The 14,551-nt window shown below is 43.5% G+C and overlaps 2 protein-coding genes across 8 annotated transcripts in view; one reads left to right on the top strand and one right to left on the bottom strand.

The window, feature by feature from the left end:
* LOC110490759 (solute carrier family 41 member 2) overlaps positions 1–10,451 on the bottom strand; it is a 41,824-nt gene extending 31,373 nt beyond the window's left edge. Inside the window, exons 1-5 of one of the 4 annotated variants that reach the window (XM_036944726.2) lie at positions 10,189–10,451; positions 8,620–9,264; positions 8,019–8,126; positions 3,169–3,240; positions 873–1,017 (exon numbers count right to left, since the gene is read on the bottom strand). In XM_036944726.2, coding sequence (XP_036800621.2) covers positions 873–1,017; positions 3,169–3,240; positions 8,019–8,126; positions 8,620–9,138 — 844 coding nt within the window. In that variant the 5' untranslated portion in view covers positions 9,139–9,264; positions 10,189–10,451. Of the gene's footprint in view, positions 1–872; positions 1,018–3,168; positions 3,241–8,018; positions 8,127–8,619; positions 9,310–10,188 lie in introns of all 4 variants that reach the window. The other 3 variants (XM_036944728.2, XM_036944727.2, XM_090200525.1) reach the window with 3 other exon arrangements.
* Positions 10,443–13,614, top strand: LOC110490369 (enoyl-CoA hydratase domain-containing protein 3, mitochondrial). Of its 4 annotated transcripts, none has more exons than XM_090200527.1 (6): positions 10,443–10,890; positions 11,226–11,347; positions 11,440–11,537; positions 11,749–11,949; positions 12,011–12,136; positions 12,434–13,614. In XM_090200527.1, exons 1-6 carry the CDS (start codon positions 10,754–10,756, stop codon positions 12,491–12,493), a joined length of 744 nt encoding a protein of 247 aa, XP_090056653.1. In that variant the 5' UTR covers positions 10,443–10,753; the 3' UTR covers positions 12,494–13,614. The 4 variants fall into 4 exon arrangements, with proteins under 4 accessions (XP_090056653.1, XP_021419396.2, XP_021419394.2 ...); XM_021563721.3 differs by having other exon boundaries at positions 12,011–12,189; positions 12,438–13,614; XM_021563719.3 differs by having other exon boundaries at positions 12,011–12,189.
* Positions 13,615–14,551: the final 937 nt, after the last annotated feature.

The raw sequence follows: 14,551 nt of genomic DNA, 5'->3' as shown, positions 1-14,551 counted from the left end.
CCTCCAGCATGAAAGGTTTGGCGGTGGGTCAGTCATGGTGTGGGGTGGCATTTCTTTGGGGGGCTGCACAGCCCTCCATGTGCTCGCCAGAGGTAGCCTGACTGCCATTAGGTACTGAGATGAGATCCTCAGACCCCTTGTGAGACCATATGCTGGTGCGGTTGGTCCTGGGTTCCTCCTAATGCAAGACAATGCTAGACCTCATGTGGCTGGAGTGTGTCAGCAGTTCCTGCAAGAGGAAGGCATTGATGCTATGGACTGGCCCACCCGTTCCCCAGACCTGAATCCAATTGAGCACGTGTGACATCATGTCTCGCTCCATCCACCAACACCACGTTGCACCACAGACCGTCCAGGAGTTGGCGGATGCTTAAGTCCAGGTCTGGGAGGAGCTCCCTCAGGAGACCATCCACCACCTCATCAGGAGCATGCCCAGGCGTTGTAGGGAGGTCATACAGGCACGTGGAGGCCACACACACTACTGAGCCTCATTTTGACTTGTTTTAAGGACATAACATCAAAGTTGGATCAGCCTGTAGTGTGGTTTTCCACTTTAATTTAGAGTGTGACTCCAAATCCAGACCTCCATGGGTTGATAAATTTGATTTCCATTGATCATTTTTGTGTGATTTTGTTGTCAGCACATTCAACTATGTAAAGAAAAAAGTATTTAATAAGAATATTTCAATTATTCAGATCTAGGATGTGTTATTTTAGTGTTCCCTTTAATGTTTTGAGCAGTGTATATAGCATGAGACCCATCAGCAGTAGGCTGATATGTTGGGCTGTGACTGTTTGATTGTCTGAATGCGCACATTCCATATCAGAGTACATGTGTGTGTCCTTATCTATTTGTGTGTGTGTGTCTGTACCCTGCAGCATAGAGGCTATGAAGGCAGTGGCCACGCTGGCAGAGCAGAGCAGAACGGCATGACTCATCTGGAACTTCCCCTCTGGGATCCAACCCAGAACCACTGCCGCCACTGCTGCCAGGAAGCCTACTACTGTAGCCTGTACCTAGAAGGAGAGAGAGAGGATGACAGAGGGAGAAGGAACTTAGGGAATGAGAGAAAGGGAGATGTGTGGGGGAAGGGTTAACAGGAATAACATCAACCTGTTTTAACCTGTTTTCCTATTATATGATACACTATCAACATTAAAACACTCAGTCAATAATTACCACAAGTACTAACCAGAAGTACACATACTACGCAGAAAGACAGATCGGGAGATAAGGGTACAAATTCAAAACCGCTCGCCAATGATCCCTCTAAGACGAACACGGGCGCGCAGGACTGCCACACAGAACAAATATTAGCTCACTGTGAGAAGCATGAGATTGAACTTTACTCAACTTTCTAGAGCAGTGTTCGCCCAGGCATTCCTAGTTGATTGCAAAAGATTTCTGTAAAAAAAACAAAGATAAAGCCTAAAGTTCCTATTTTGATTTATTTTGGTCTCGGGCTGTTAGCGGTAGGTGAACCCGATTCAGCTGCCCTGCGCGCCGGGTGGGTGAACTGTTGCCATTTTGAACCATTTCATATATCTGGCCTGGAGAGCAAATCAAGTGCACTATAGTCCTACCTCTGGCCAATCAGATGGCTCAGATTACCATGTCTGCAGTAACGTAGAAGGCATAACAGAAAGCTACAGAAAAGTTGATACTGTGAGATTTCAAAATGTTTAAACCCATGACTAGAGAGGGACTCGATGAATACAGCAAAGAGCTGCTGGTTTTATGAGTGAGTTCATGTTCAAGTTCTTTCTGAGCACTGTCAACACTTTGTATTCAACACTTTTATAAGACATAAAATGTGTGTTCTTCCTATTTCCACTCAGCACTGCAACAAGCACTGCAGCAGTAATGAATGAGTAGGAAAGTGAAACCTATAGGCTTGCGTTGTTATTATTAGCAGCTTGGGTCTTTTTTTAATATCCAGGAATATTTCACTTTCTCTGTTCATAGGAGTAACAACATGAATTTGTGCATGAGGCAGAAATAATGCGGGGCGACTCGAGTTTGCCATCAGCTGGAAGACGTTCTCCTTTTTGGTCACGGTCAGTTGAAGAAAAGGAAAGCGGAGGGATATTTGGCCCGAACAACAATGCATTGGCAGGGTAATTCAAGCAAAGCCAATATGTGGTGATAATGTATTGGGCCAATAGCTTACTGCACAAACCTCATTGCTACAGTACCTTTTTTTAATTGGTTAATATTGCATAGGCTTACATTTGTTATGTCATGTTAAGAAAAGATCAACGTTTCCCTTTCCTGTGGCAATTGTGATCGAGTCAACACAATATTAACCACTTTCAATGTAACATACCGAAACACAACAAATTATGCAGGAGATTGTTGTCAGCAAAACGCATTGGAGTAGAATTCTATTCCATTGACACGCACTGCTCAACTCGTACTCTACACAGACCTGTGCAGCATAACCAGAGCTGCAGCGGGCCTATATGCAAATAGACCATTGCCATATGGATCTGTGCCATTTACTTTGAACTGGACAGTGTTTACAGTATGAGCGGTCATGAGTAGATGCTCTTGTTTTGAAATCAAAGCGAGAGTTGCATGTAGCCACGTGCACATTCTGTTAATTTCCTTTGCTAGTTAATGAGTTATTAGCCCAGTTATAATTTGAGACAGGCTTGAATAAGCTAAGTAACCAATAGGCAGAGGGTAGCATAATTTGTCTGATTCTCTGTAATAATGGCATGGGAATAATAATACATTTTTATTTCTTTTGTAAAGTGGTTTCTTGCATCAAGCAACAACATTTTCAGTCACCTCCCTTTCAGACGGACAAGTGGATAAACAGGTTCATGTCAAGCCCTGCATGTTTTTTAAAAAATATCATGAAATGTAGGCCCACATTGAACACGACACATTGCCTGCTACTGTAGGATGAATGATAGAACAGCTATTTCCAAGATAAAATGTAATGGGTGCATTTTCTCCATAGTTTTTGATGGTAGGCCACTGGTAGATCAAACATCCATAGCAGCTTACGTGGCCACTGTTATGGGTACAGCCTCAGTGTTCATATGAAACACGTGCTGGAAGTTGTACAACATTTTCACAACATTCAAGTTTGCTCTGAATTTTGCTCAGTGGCAAAAAACATTGCTGCTCACTATGAGGCGGACAGTGTGTGTGTTTACCTGTTTTAGTGCCAGGTTTCCTATGATCAGATTCCACTTCTCTATGGGAGAGTCCATCTTCCCCACATTCACCTGCACAGTGACAGACCACAATCAGCAACTCAAATCATTCATTATTCACTTGAATCTCCTACACAAATAACCTGTCCCAAAAAAACAGATCAATAACTACTTTGAACAGTTTGCAGGAACCGCTAATCAGATTACAAATATGATTCAACTAAACACAATGTTCAATTGAGTGCATTGTTTCAGATGGGAAGGTTTGTGACTGTTCTTGTTCTCTTAGCAAAAGTATGCAGAGCTTAGCAGTTTCTCGTTCAGTGAACAGGGAGTGGAGATGAGGGAACAAGTGAAACACAACACTGAGTTTCTCTGTGTGAGACCGAACAGAATGATGTGAATGTGTATCTGTGAGGAAAGAGGAAGGGGAGGAATGGGCCAAACTGAACAAAGAGAGAATTCTGTCCAATCACTTCATCAACTTCTCAAACCCCAGATCATTTGAATAGGGGGAGAAAGAGAGGGAGGAAAAAAAGCGAGGAAGCAAGATGGAACCAGAGTGTAATGGTGTGTGTGAGTGTATGTGTAAGATGGGAGAACCAGAGTGTAACGGTGTATGTGTAAGATGGGAGAACCAGAGTGTAATGGTGTGTGTGAGTGTATGTGTAAGATGGGAGAACCAGAGTGTAACGGTGTATGTGTAAGATGGGAGCGAGAGACAGAAATAGAAATACACTTGAGTAATGTAACCTGTGTATCACCTTAAAATGTACACGGTTGTGTCTGGCATTCACTGAACTGTGGTTTATATTCCTGAGAGCTTCTACCCAGTCCTCATCTGAGATTTCTGAACCAAGTTCTTGTTCCCAAGCCCTTTTAATGGTGTCTGTGGATACCTCTATGTGGGCCTGTAGCACATCATACAGTCTAGAGACCGACCCTTTTGAATGGGGTTTGACAAGGATCAGGCTATCTAATGTGGGATTATTTGTCTTAATGCCATACTGTGGGATATGTGTCCTTACGAAATTCCTGATTTGGAGGTATCTGAAAAAAATGTGTTGTTGGCATGTTGAACTTTCCCTGTAACTGTTGAAATGAAGCTAACTGACCATCCATGTATAAATGACCAATTGTTGTGAGCCCTTTCTCCCTCCACTGTGAAAACACCACATCATCCAATGCAGGGTAGAAAGCATAATGCAGGGTAGAAAGCATGAGTTAAGCAAATCGTGCTGTCAATGTATACAGTGGGTATATTAAGAAAATACCTCATCTGTTTCCAGATCCTAAGAGTATGACAAATGACTGGGTTAGAGTCATAAGTGAATTTTTTCACATATGATGGACTATTAACAAGTGCAGGGAGTGAGGAACGTTGACGGGAGGCCTGCTCAATCAAAAGCCATGAAGGCATATCCTTCTGTCTCATCGCAGGTAAACTTTCCCCCCAGAAAGACACAATGTTCCGATTTTCAGCCCAATAATACAGTTTAAAGGGAGGAAGGCCAAAGCCCCCCTCTATTTTGTACTTGCATAAATGCTTCTTTGAAATTCTGGCTGCCTTGTTATCCCATAAAAATTGAATTATTATTGAATGCAGTTTCTTAAAATAGCTTTGTGGTATTAAATTGGGTAGACATTGGAAGAGGTAAAGAAACCTGGGTAGGACAACCATTTTAATAGCGTTTATATGACCAACCAAGGAGATTTGATTTGATTTGATAATTAAAAAAAATCTATATTTTGTTTGAACTGATATATTTTCATGTCCCAATTGACTTTCAATAGCTGATCAAGTTCTTGTCACTACAAAGCCAAGGCTTGTGAACTTGTCCATCTTGCCCAAGGAGCCGAATGTATTTATCAAGTTAAGTAAAGGGGGAATAGAAATGTTAGGCTTGGATGAAAACAAAAGAGGGACATTTTGTGCTGCATGTCTTTCATTTTAACCGTAGCGATATCGGCACATGCACGAATGAGAGTAGAAAGTGGTTCCATGGCTATAGCGAAGAGAGCAGGCGAAACAGGGCAGCCCCTGAACAGGCGGAATGACTTCGACATTTCCTGATTGGTTACCACGGACGCCATTGGGTGTGCATAAATAATTCTGATCCAATTAATAAATTCCTTTCCAAACGTGAAATGCTCCAGAACCGACATCATATACTTCCACTCAATCTGATCAAACACCTTCTCTGCGTCAAGAGCAATTCCCACTGCCTCAACCTTATGATCATGATACATTACATTGAAAAGGCGTCTGAAATTGTAGTATATGTCGGCCCGGGATTTTATTTTTACCTTTATTTAACTATGCAAAGTCAGTTAAGAACAAATTCTTATTTTCAATAACGGCCTAGGAACAGTGGGTTAACTGCCTTATTCAGGGGCAGAACAACAGATTTTTACCTTGTCAGCTTGGGGTTTCAATCTTGCAACCTTTCAGTTACACATCCAATGCTCTAACCACTAGGCTACCTGCCGATAAAACCTGTCTGGTCAGGGTGTATTAAGTCAGAAATATTTTTTTTTCAAATCGGTTTGCATTATCTTTGTCAACACCTTATTTTCTATGGGGAGTAACAACACGGGGCGATAAGACGACATCTCCATGGAATCTCTATATTTTTTCAAGATCAGTGCCATTGTAGCCTCATACAGTGTTTCTGGGAGTTTGGCATTTTCTTTGGATTGTTTAAACATTCGCAACATAAGTGGAGATAGCACTTCTTATAGAATTCTGCGCCAGTCTATTACATATCCATCAGGCACAGGGGCCTTTCTGTTTGGAAAATGTGCTATCGCTGTGTTCATTTCCTAGGAGGTTATCCCAGCATCAGATGCAGCAGCTGCCCCCCTGTCTAGTTTAGGAAGTTCACATTCAGTGAGAAAACGTTCCATAGTTTGTGGATCAGTAGCATCGCATTTTGATTGGTATAGCTGAGTAAAACTGCACAAAGCATTTATTAATATCCTGCGGATCTGTTACTATTTTACCCTTCGTCTTTTATTTTGTGAAAAGCTCTAGATGCCTGTACATGCCTTTGCTGTCTTGCTAATAATTTGTGGTTTGTCACCCAGTTCAAAATAACTTTGTTGCGTTCTAGCAAGTAAAGAGCCAACCTGTTTCGAAAGTATGGTATTGTATTCATATATTTCAACTTTGTGATCTTCTCAAGGACTACATTCGAGGAATTTGTCCTAAAAGCGTTCTCCTGTTCCCCTAACTCTCAATTTCTCTCATCCTAGTATTGGAGCGTTTCTTCCTCTCTGATGTATAATAAATAATGAAACCTCTAATCACAGCCTTTAGAGATTCCCAAAGGGTGGAGTCGTCAACATCCCCCGTGTCGTTAGCTCCGAAAGAAAAAGGCAATCTGCTCCTTCAAATACTGACAAAAAGTCTCACCTTTCAACAAGTATGCGTCTAAGCGCCAAAGTCGCCGACCTGTAGACATATTGTCGAGTTTCAGCACCATGGACAGAGAGTGGTCCGTAATTAGAATAGGGTGATAGGTTACCAACGCAGCTTGGAGTCCAACAAAAAAGTAAATTCTGGAATATGATTTATGAACTGACAAAAATAAAGAATAATGGTAATAAAATGCAAATGAATTACTCAAAAATCATACAATGTGATTTTCTGGATTTTTGTTTTAGATTCCGTCTCTCACAGTTGAAGTGTACCTATGATAAAAATTACAGACCTCTACATGCTTTGTAAGTAGGAAAACCTGCAAAATCGGCAGTGTATCAAATACTTGTTCTCCCCACTGTAAGTCCCAATATCTGATGGAAAAGACACAGGCAGGAAATTCAAACACATTCCTGGCCTGTATTTGGCCATTTAGCCGGTTGACACAGTCGTTCTGTATCCTCAGCCAGGGAGCTTGCTTGACAAGAACAGATCAGCCTCTTTAGGGTTGTCAAACGTACGTGTTGATCCCTCGACTGTCATCTTAAACCAGGCTGAGAAGAGGAATCCATATCGCATGTTTGGCGCCCTGCATTTGTTTGTGTAACTCATCATACTCTTTCCGTTGGTTCCTCACCTCCAAGGTAAGATCTGGGTAGAAAGACAACTTCAACGGAGCCAGGGTAAGGGGGAACTTTTAACTAGCCAGCTTGAGGATGAGATCCCTGGTCTGGGGATAGTGCAGCCGTGCGATGAATGGCCTTGGTTGCGCACCCTTGGCCGGCTTCGTTGCCTGTGATCTGTGTGCGCGGTCGATCAGGATGGCCGTTTTGAAGTGTTCACTCCCCAGCAATGCCAGAATCAGCTCTGAGACAAATTCAGTGGGTTGCCCTTTCTCAGTGTCCTCCTGGATCCCACATATTCGGATGTTCTGGCGTCTTGAATGCCACTCGAGCATTTCCAAACGGGCGTTCAGGGTTTTGTTGTCATTTTTGAACGTTGTGCACTGTTTCTCTGTCCTGTAGCCTGGCCTCGTGACTGGCTGTCGTCACAGTTTCAGTCAAAGTCCCAATACTCTTTGAGATATCAGCTAACCTTGTGTCCACCTTCTTGCTTAGTGAGTTTATAGCAGCCAGTAGGTCACTGAGCAGGTTCAGTGGAGAACTCTTGGGAGATAGCATCTTCAGCTAACTCCTCGTGGGTCGGCGATGTTGAAATTGGTTCATTGTCCATCTCATTCAAATGATCTTGTTTAGCTCCCCCTTTTTTGGTGCCTTTTCTCTTTGTCATATTGCCAGACAATGTTTTAAGTTATAAGTTGTGAGAGGTTAAGATAAATAAGAATTTGTTTCAAAATTGAGCGGAGCACTAGCAAAGCACGTCTACTCCATAGCACGCTCTCTAGCGCCTCCCTGTGTGTGTGTCTTACCGCGGTGGATAGTCTGGATGCGAGGGTCATCTCCAGGTTGCCCTTCAGGCCCAGCAGAGCCGGAACCAAGATGAAGATCTCTGTAATGTACTTAAAGGCATCCCAGTGCTGGGGGAGAGAGAGAGAGAGAAAGAAAGAAGAGGAGACAGCGATATTAGACATGTCATTGTTGTTGATAGTCTATTGTTGGCTACTGGCTAGTACAGAGCAGATGGGAGCTTACTATTTGTTCATTGTCAGCTTGTCTTTATTAGAAAGTTGTCCCCATTCAAATATTTACATTCAAATGTTATATCAAAATTAAATAAGGCGAAATGCCATAGCTTCCAGTCATAGGTTGCTTCCTAGTAGCCTATCCCTACTTGTATTGGCTGAGTGGCTATGAGAATCCCTTTAACAATGTAATATCAATATACAGATATCCCTTTATCACCTTCCTTGAAAGCTCTTACAGCCATTTACTCTGGACTACATAAGTAAACAATACAAACCAATTGATTTAAACTGTGCCAAATCCACCTCCTCTACCTAATTGAACTTCACATGCACTAGCCCACACCCCAGTCTCAACAGGACCTATGCTCTACCATTCCAGTCTCACCTGTACTATGTCCAGCACCATCCCTGCCGACACCGTGCCGAACCCAGCCAGCAGGAAAGGCACCACAATCTGCAGTGCCATGGCCAGAGGCGACTCCTTGGGCATATTCCGTGTTGGGGGCCTCTGACTCTCCTCTTCCTCCTTCTCCTCGTCATCACCCTCCTCCCCTGAGAGTGTCCCCTCAGGGAGCATGGGCTCAGTCTCAGAGTACCGCACATCCCCACCGTCTGACAGGCTAACGGATGTCCGCGCTACCCGGTCCGAGTGCCGGCGCAACTCCAGGTGAGGGGGGTCAGGCCGGTAGCCGTTCCCATCAGGTTTGGGCCCCAGGTCGGCCATGGCCAGACCACGCTCCTCCTGGAGCTTGGTGTATCCCGTAGGGACCATGGTTTGGAACACAGAGGGGATCCACCCGGTAGGCACTGGCTTCAGAGAGAGACTTCTCCAGCCACCGGTGGCTCCGCTCATACGCACCACTAGGCTAGGGCCCAGAGAGTCGCCCAGTGTGTGGATGTTCATGCTAAGCAATGCTGCTGATGAGTCCGCAATGTCTCATCTCCATTCATTCAGGCGGGGCAGTGTGAAAGAGGGCAGGCAGGGCTGGTTAAATAGGAAGAGGGGCATCCATGTCCACTACGATCAGCCCTGTGGAGACCAGCCAAGGAGAAAGACTGTCACTGTTCTCTCCAGCTCATGCAAGCAAAACAAACACAAATTATAGTCTAGCTATTCTCCCCGGGGCAAAGGCAAACCACATTTAATTTTAAACAGACTAGATAGCCTACATTGCTTGTTTTGGTTCTGTTATCAGAAGACCCTGAGGCTGAGGAGAGGAGGAGCGGTCTACACATTGCATGCTGATTAATAACCCACTATCTGGTTGCTTTCAGGTAGGCCTATTGTATGTCTGGTTGAATGTCTCTGAAAACCTGCACAAATATGATATCAAAGTGCATATGTGTTGTCTATGATTGTATTTATTTTTAAATGACATAACATAAGCTCTGCTTATGACCAAGTCTTGAAACAGTGAAATACATAAGCAACATTCTCTGCTTCTCTGGCCAATATAATTCAACACAACTTTTCTCCTCGGATAAATTGATATTTTGGAAAATGTAGAAAGCTATGCCATATGGATAGTTCCATAATAAATGATTGTTTTTACATTGGAGAGGCCCATGTGGCACCAGCAAAGGAAAAAGACGGTTGATGTTTTAGAAATCAGTCTGTCTGTCAGTCTACGTGCGTACTGTCAGAACCAGGCTAAAAGCTCTCATTAAGTCCTGCGTCTAGGTGGATAGATATTTCACAAGTTTTTAACACCAATAGAACGGGTAGCACACTGAAAAGCGAATTTGACAAGGAAGTGAAGAATAACTGCGTTATCCCGCTTTTAAAGAATAGTTGTATTACCGTTATCACGTTTACGTGTAAATGTTATTCTGGCAAGGCAAATCTAGCCACATAAACAGCTTGATGGATGCTAACGCGAGCTAACATAACGTTAGTTGGCTAGTAGTACCTCCAAGGTAGCTAAACAAACAGGAGAAAAGCAAAAATGCTTACCTATACAGGGGAAATGCGCTTGACTTAAGGAAGTTGATACTAATTTAGACTGTTTTATTTTCCTTTTTCTGTTCCGGATTTCTCTGAAGGATGCCCTTTTCCTTTTTGACACTAAGCTCGTCGCGTCACAGGAAAAGTGCCACACAGACTAGTAGTACGCAGGCGCAGAGCACACCTTGTCGCGACATCTGGCAGGAATGTCTTGACCAGGGGCCACTTGTCGTGTCCTTATACAATGAGTTCAGGACATTTATGTCAAGGACATCAAATAGGCGCAGATTCCTATGCGTAAATATGTTATTTGAAATATGAATTCACAGTTTGTGATTTTGCATTGATGCGCTTGTTACAAAACAGCTATTCTGAAATTGTATTGTGTTATGACATAATATATGCAGTAGTTGCAATCAATATACAGGTTCGTCAATTTATAATCCATTAACCCAAAGGGAAGTATGACAATGTTTTGAGTTTTGTCACCCCGAAACAGTAGAAGGCGCTATACACCAATGGAATGTAGGTTTTCAACCTGTGATCCAAATGTTGACGCAAGGACAGTCGAAACATGACTCGAAATTTGTTTTACCGAGCTGCTAATATTGTCCAACTCAGTAGGTTTACACTTCTAGCTGGGTCAAGGTTACTTTGCACGCAAACTCAAGCAGAGCCACCGACTGTCAGACAGCAAAACAATGGAATAAGGTATTCAAGTTGTCAGCAAACTAACAAAGCTAGCTAGCTTGACAACTCAGTGTTTGATTCCTGTGGTCAAAGAACTTATGCATTGGTCGGCGACTCTTTTGCAAAAGGTGTGCCCATTGTACATAAACTGTCCATTTTGGGCACGCGCTTCCATCTCTTTAATATATAAACGGATCACCTGAAACTTTAAATGGTGTATCTAGCTAGTAAGCAGTATGTCCTATAAAAATCTCACTATTACACTTCAGGTACACCGTGCATTGCTCGGTACTGTGCATTGATTTGTGTTCCTCTTTAAATGATTCTTGCTACTGTAACTGTAATTGCATGTGCAGGAGAATAATCCTGAACAACCCCAAGAAGAGGAATGCCCTGTCTCTGTCCATGCTGGAATCACTGAGAAGCAACATCCTGGCTGACATCGACAGCGACAACCTCAGAGTCATCGTCATATCAGGTAAGATACCACCAGAGTGCTGATCCATGATCAGATGTGCCCCTTGGTCCCCCCTTCATAAACACTGTTGTATTGTGTTTTGTGTGTTCCAGCTAAGGGACCAGTGTTCTCCTCTGGGCATGACCTGAAGGAGCTGACGTCAGCACAGGGCAGAGATTACCACACCAAGGTGTTTCAGGCCTGCTCAGAGGTGTGGTTCACTGTCGTACTGTATACAAATATACTGTACACACACACATCATCATCATCATCATCATCATCATGATTGCCGATCGCTCCAGTCGTGTATGATTGTCCTCCATAGAGTGTTCTATTTGGGGGTCTTCAGATGGCTGTGTACATACAGTACACACACACATTCTCATCTACAAACACACTCATACCTCTTGTTGTTATTGAAGGTTATGACCCTGATACAAGACATTCCCGTGCCTGTGATTGCCATGGTGAATGGGGTTGCCACAGCAGCAGGATGCCAGCTTGTTGCCAGTTGTGACATTGCCGTGGTGACGGAGAAGTCCACCTTCGCCACGCCAGGGGTCAACGTGGGTCTGTTCTGCTCAACACCAGCCGTGGCAATAGGAAGAGCTGTCCCCAAGAAGGTAAACACACACGCACACATACACACTCTGTGTAGCACTGATATATTCTGATATTTTACAGGTCGCCATGGAGATGCTGTTCACAGGAAGCCCGATCTCGGCACAGGATGCTTTGAGGCACGGGCTGGTCAGTAAGGTGGTTCCTGAGGAGCGTCTAGAGGAGGAGACGTTAGCCATCGCACGGCAGGTCTGTCAGGCCAGCCGGCCCGTTGTAGCCCTTGGCAAGGCCACCTTCCACAGGTGTGTGTGTCTCTCACTCCACAGATGTTTTACCACACTGTAGCACTCAACCCTTCTGCCTATGTATTCATTCCTTGTTTGCATTACGTTTTCATGTTTTTGTTGGTTTGAGTGGATATCCACTGATACACTTGCATGCAAAAAGACAGCAAAAGACTCCCTATTTTTTTGTCTAGAAAGATAAATACTACATGTGCAGTTTTATACATATTTGAATCATAATTTCATTTTTTTCCTCTCCCAGACAGATGGCCCAGGGGCGGGATGCGGCCTATGCTACAGCCTCTCGTGTCATGGTGGATAACCTGGCTCTCAGAGACGGACAGGAGGGGATACGGGCCTTCATAGAGAAACGGAAGCCTGTGTGGACAAACAAAGCAGAGAAGGCCAATGACGAGTAATGTCTGCTGGGCTGGCCTACCATGGCCTGTGAGGGGTGCACGGGCTGGTGAGGGATGCTCGGCCTGCTCGAACCAGGGACCCTCTGCACACATCAACAACTGACACCCTCAAAGCATCGTTACCTATCGCTCCACAAAAGCCACAACTACTTCAAGGTCTCAGAGCGAGTGACGTCATCGATTTAAACACTATTAGCGCGCACCCCACTAACATGCTAGCCATTTCACACCAGTTACATCAGCAGCCTCTGGAATGGAGAGGGAGCCTGTGGATGGTTGAGGTGTTAAACTCAACCTGAACCCATCACAGAACACATGCTCGAGGAGGACATTTAGAAATGAAATCTCTGTTGATTATTGTAGTGATCATCTGATGAAGGGATACTGCAGGGCTGTCTTCATATATCCCCTTTGGAGGGGATGAGGTGAAGGGTCTTGGAAAGTTAGATACTTGAGATACACCCATGGTCAAGGGACTTACACAGTACATAGATTGGGCACTTCTTGTGAGACAGAATGTAAATGTTTAAAGCAGCAATCTGCAGTTGAGACCATTAAAAAGCGGTCACTCCGCCACTGTTTTGGTAACAAGCTGATGGATGGAACTGGAGAAATGTAACCACTCTAAAATTCATAGACAGAGCTATGGATGCAAGGACTGACCGTCCATGAGATACAAATGTGTTTTGAGGCTATACATTGCTTACAAAGGTGTAAAACAGGCTTATATTTGTGTTTCTGATAGGATACGACAATAAAACTAAGCTCATGAGGAATGGAGTAGGTTTTATTCTTCAGTTCTGTATCCAATTTTCAAAGAAAATAGATTAAAAGGGAAACGAGTCGCTCTCGTCGTTGATGAATTATATATTGATAACCAGTTGTTCAGAGACACAAAGACTACTCCATGGCTATTTTAAAAATGACAAAGTTCTCATCGATGAGGAAAATAATGAAACATAATTCTAGCCCGGTTATGGGTTGTAACAACACAATAAATAAAATAAAGCTTTTGTATATATCTTCACATATAACTAATTGGAACACACAAGCACTAATTCAACATGGTGAAGATAAAAACTATGTAAACAGAAGGCCCAGTATGTGTGGATGGTGTGGTGTGTGTTTATTTTTTATTTTATTTGTTATGCTTGGGAAAGTTGAGTGATGAAATGGTTGCATATCCCAGAACCAATGTATTGCTGTGAGCCGGGGTATGAGAGGGCTTTTAATGTTGTTCAGATGATGGATATACTTTTAGAATGAATTATACGTCTTGTTTATTTATTGTCCTATCATGGTGGAACAGTTTTAAAATAAATTATACACTTGATTTATTTATTGTCCTATCATGGGGAACTACATTTTTTAAATAAATGATATCTAATTATTTATTTATGATCCTAATTTAATGGTACGGTCCACAACCCTATACCCTACACCCACTTGAATGACCCAGATAATGAGAAATCCCTAACTGTTTTAAGGGCCTGCTCTAAGCGGTCTGTATGCAGCCAAAATGCGGTCAGAGACCAAGAGCAGCACTGCCCCCTCAAGATTCTGAGCCTGCTTGGCAGGGTTGGTCCTGCAAAGCCAAAGCCCCCTAAAGGGAGAGCATAATATACAAGGACATTCTCAAAGCTGCTAATGAGAACCTTAACGACCTTGTACCTAGCCGGTGGGAGTTCCGGTGGGGTGCCCCCACCCAGGCAGTGGCAGTGCTGGCAACACTAGCTGCAGTAACCCATGGCGAGGGGGTCACACTCGGACATTCAGAGAGGGGGTATATTATTGTGACCCTGGTGGCACAAAATCAAAAGTCTGACTGCATGGAGATGCTTGGGAATATGGTCAATACGGGGGACCGTATTGTGGGTGTTTCAGGGAAAAGGTGTACATTTGACCTCCATCATCTAGGATGTGACAATGGTTCATAAAATCTCAATTTCTGCCCATTTTTT

The sequence above is a fragment of the Oncorhynchus mykiss genome, chromosome 15 (genome assembly GCF_057628025.1).
Source record: "Oncorhynchus mykiss isolate SJ-2025 chromosome 15, ASM5762802v1, whole genome shotgun sequence".
Lineage (NCBI taxonomy): Eukaryota > Metazoa > Chordata > Actinopteri > Salmoniformes > Salmonidae > Oncorhynchus > Oncorhynchus mykiss.
The sequence above is the reverse complement of the archived record's forward strand: the minus strand, read 5'-3'. Positions and strand labels throughout refer to the sequence as shown.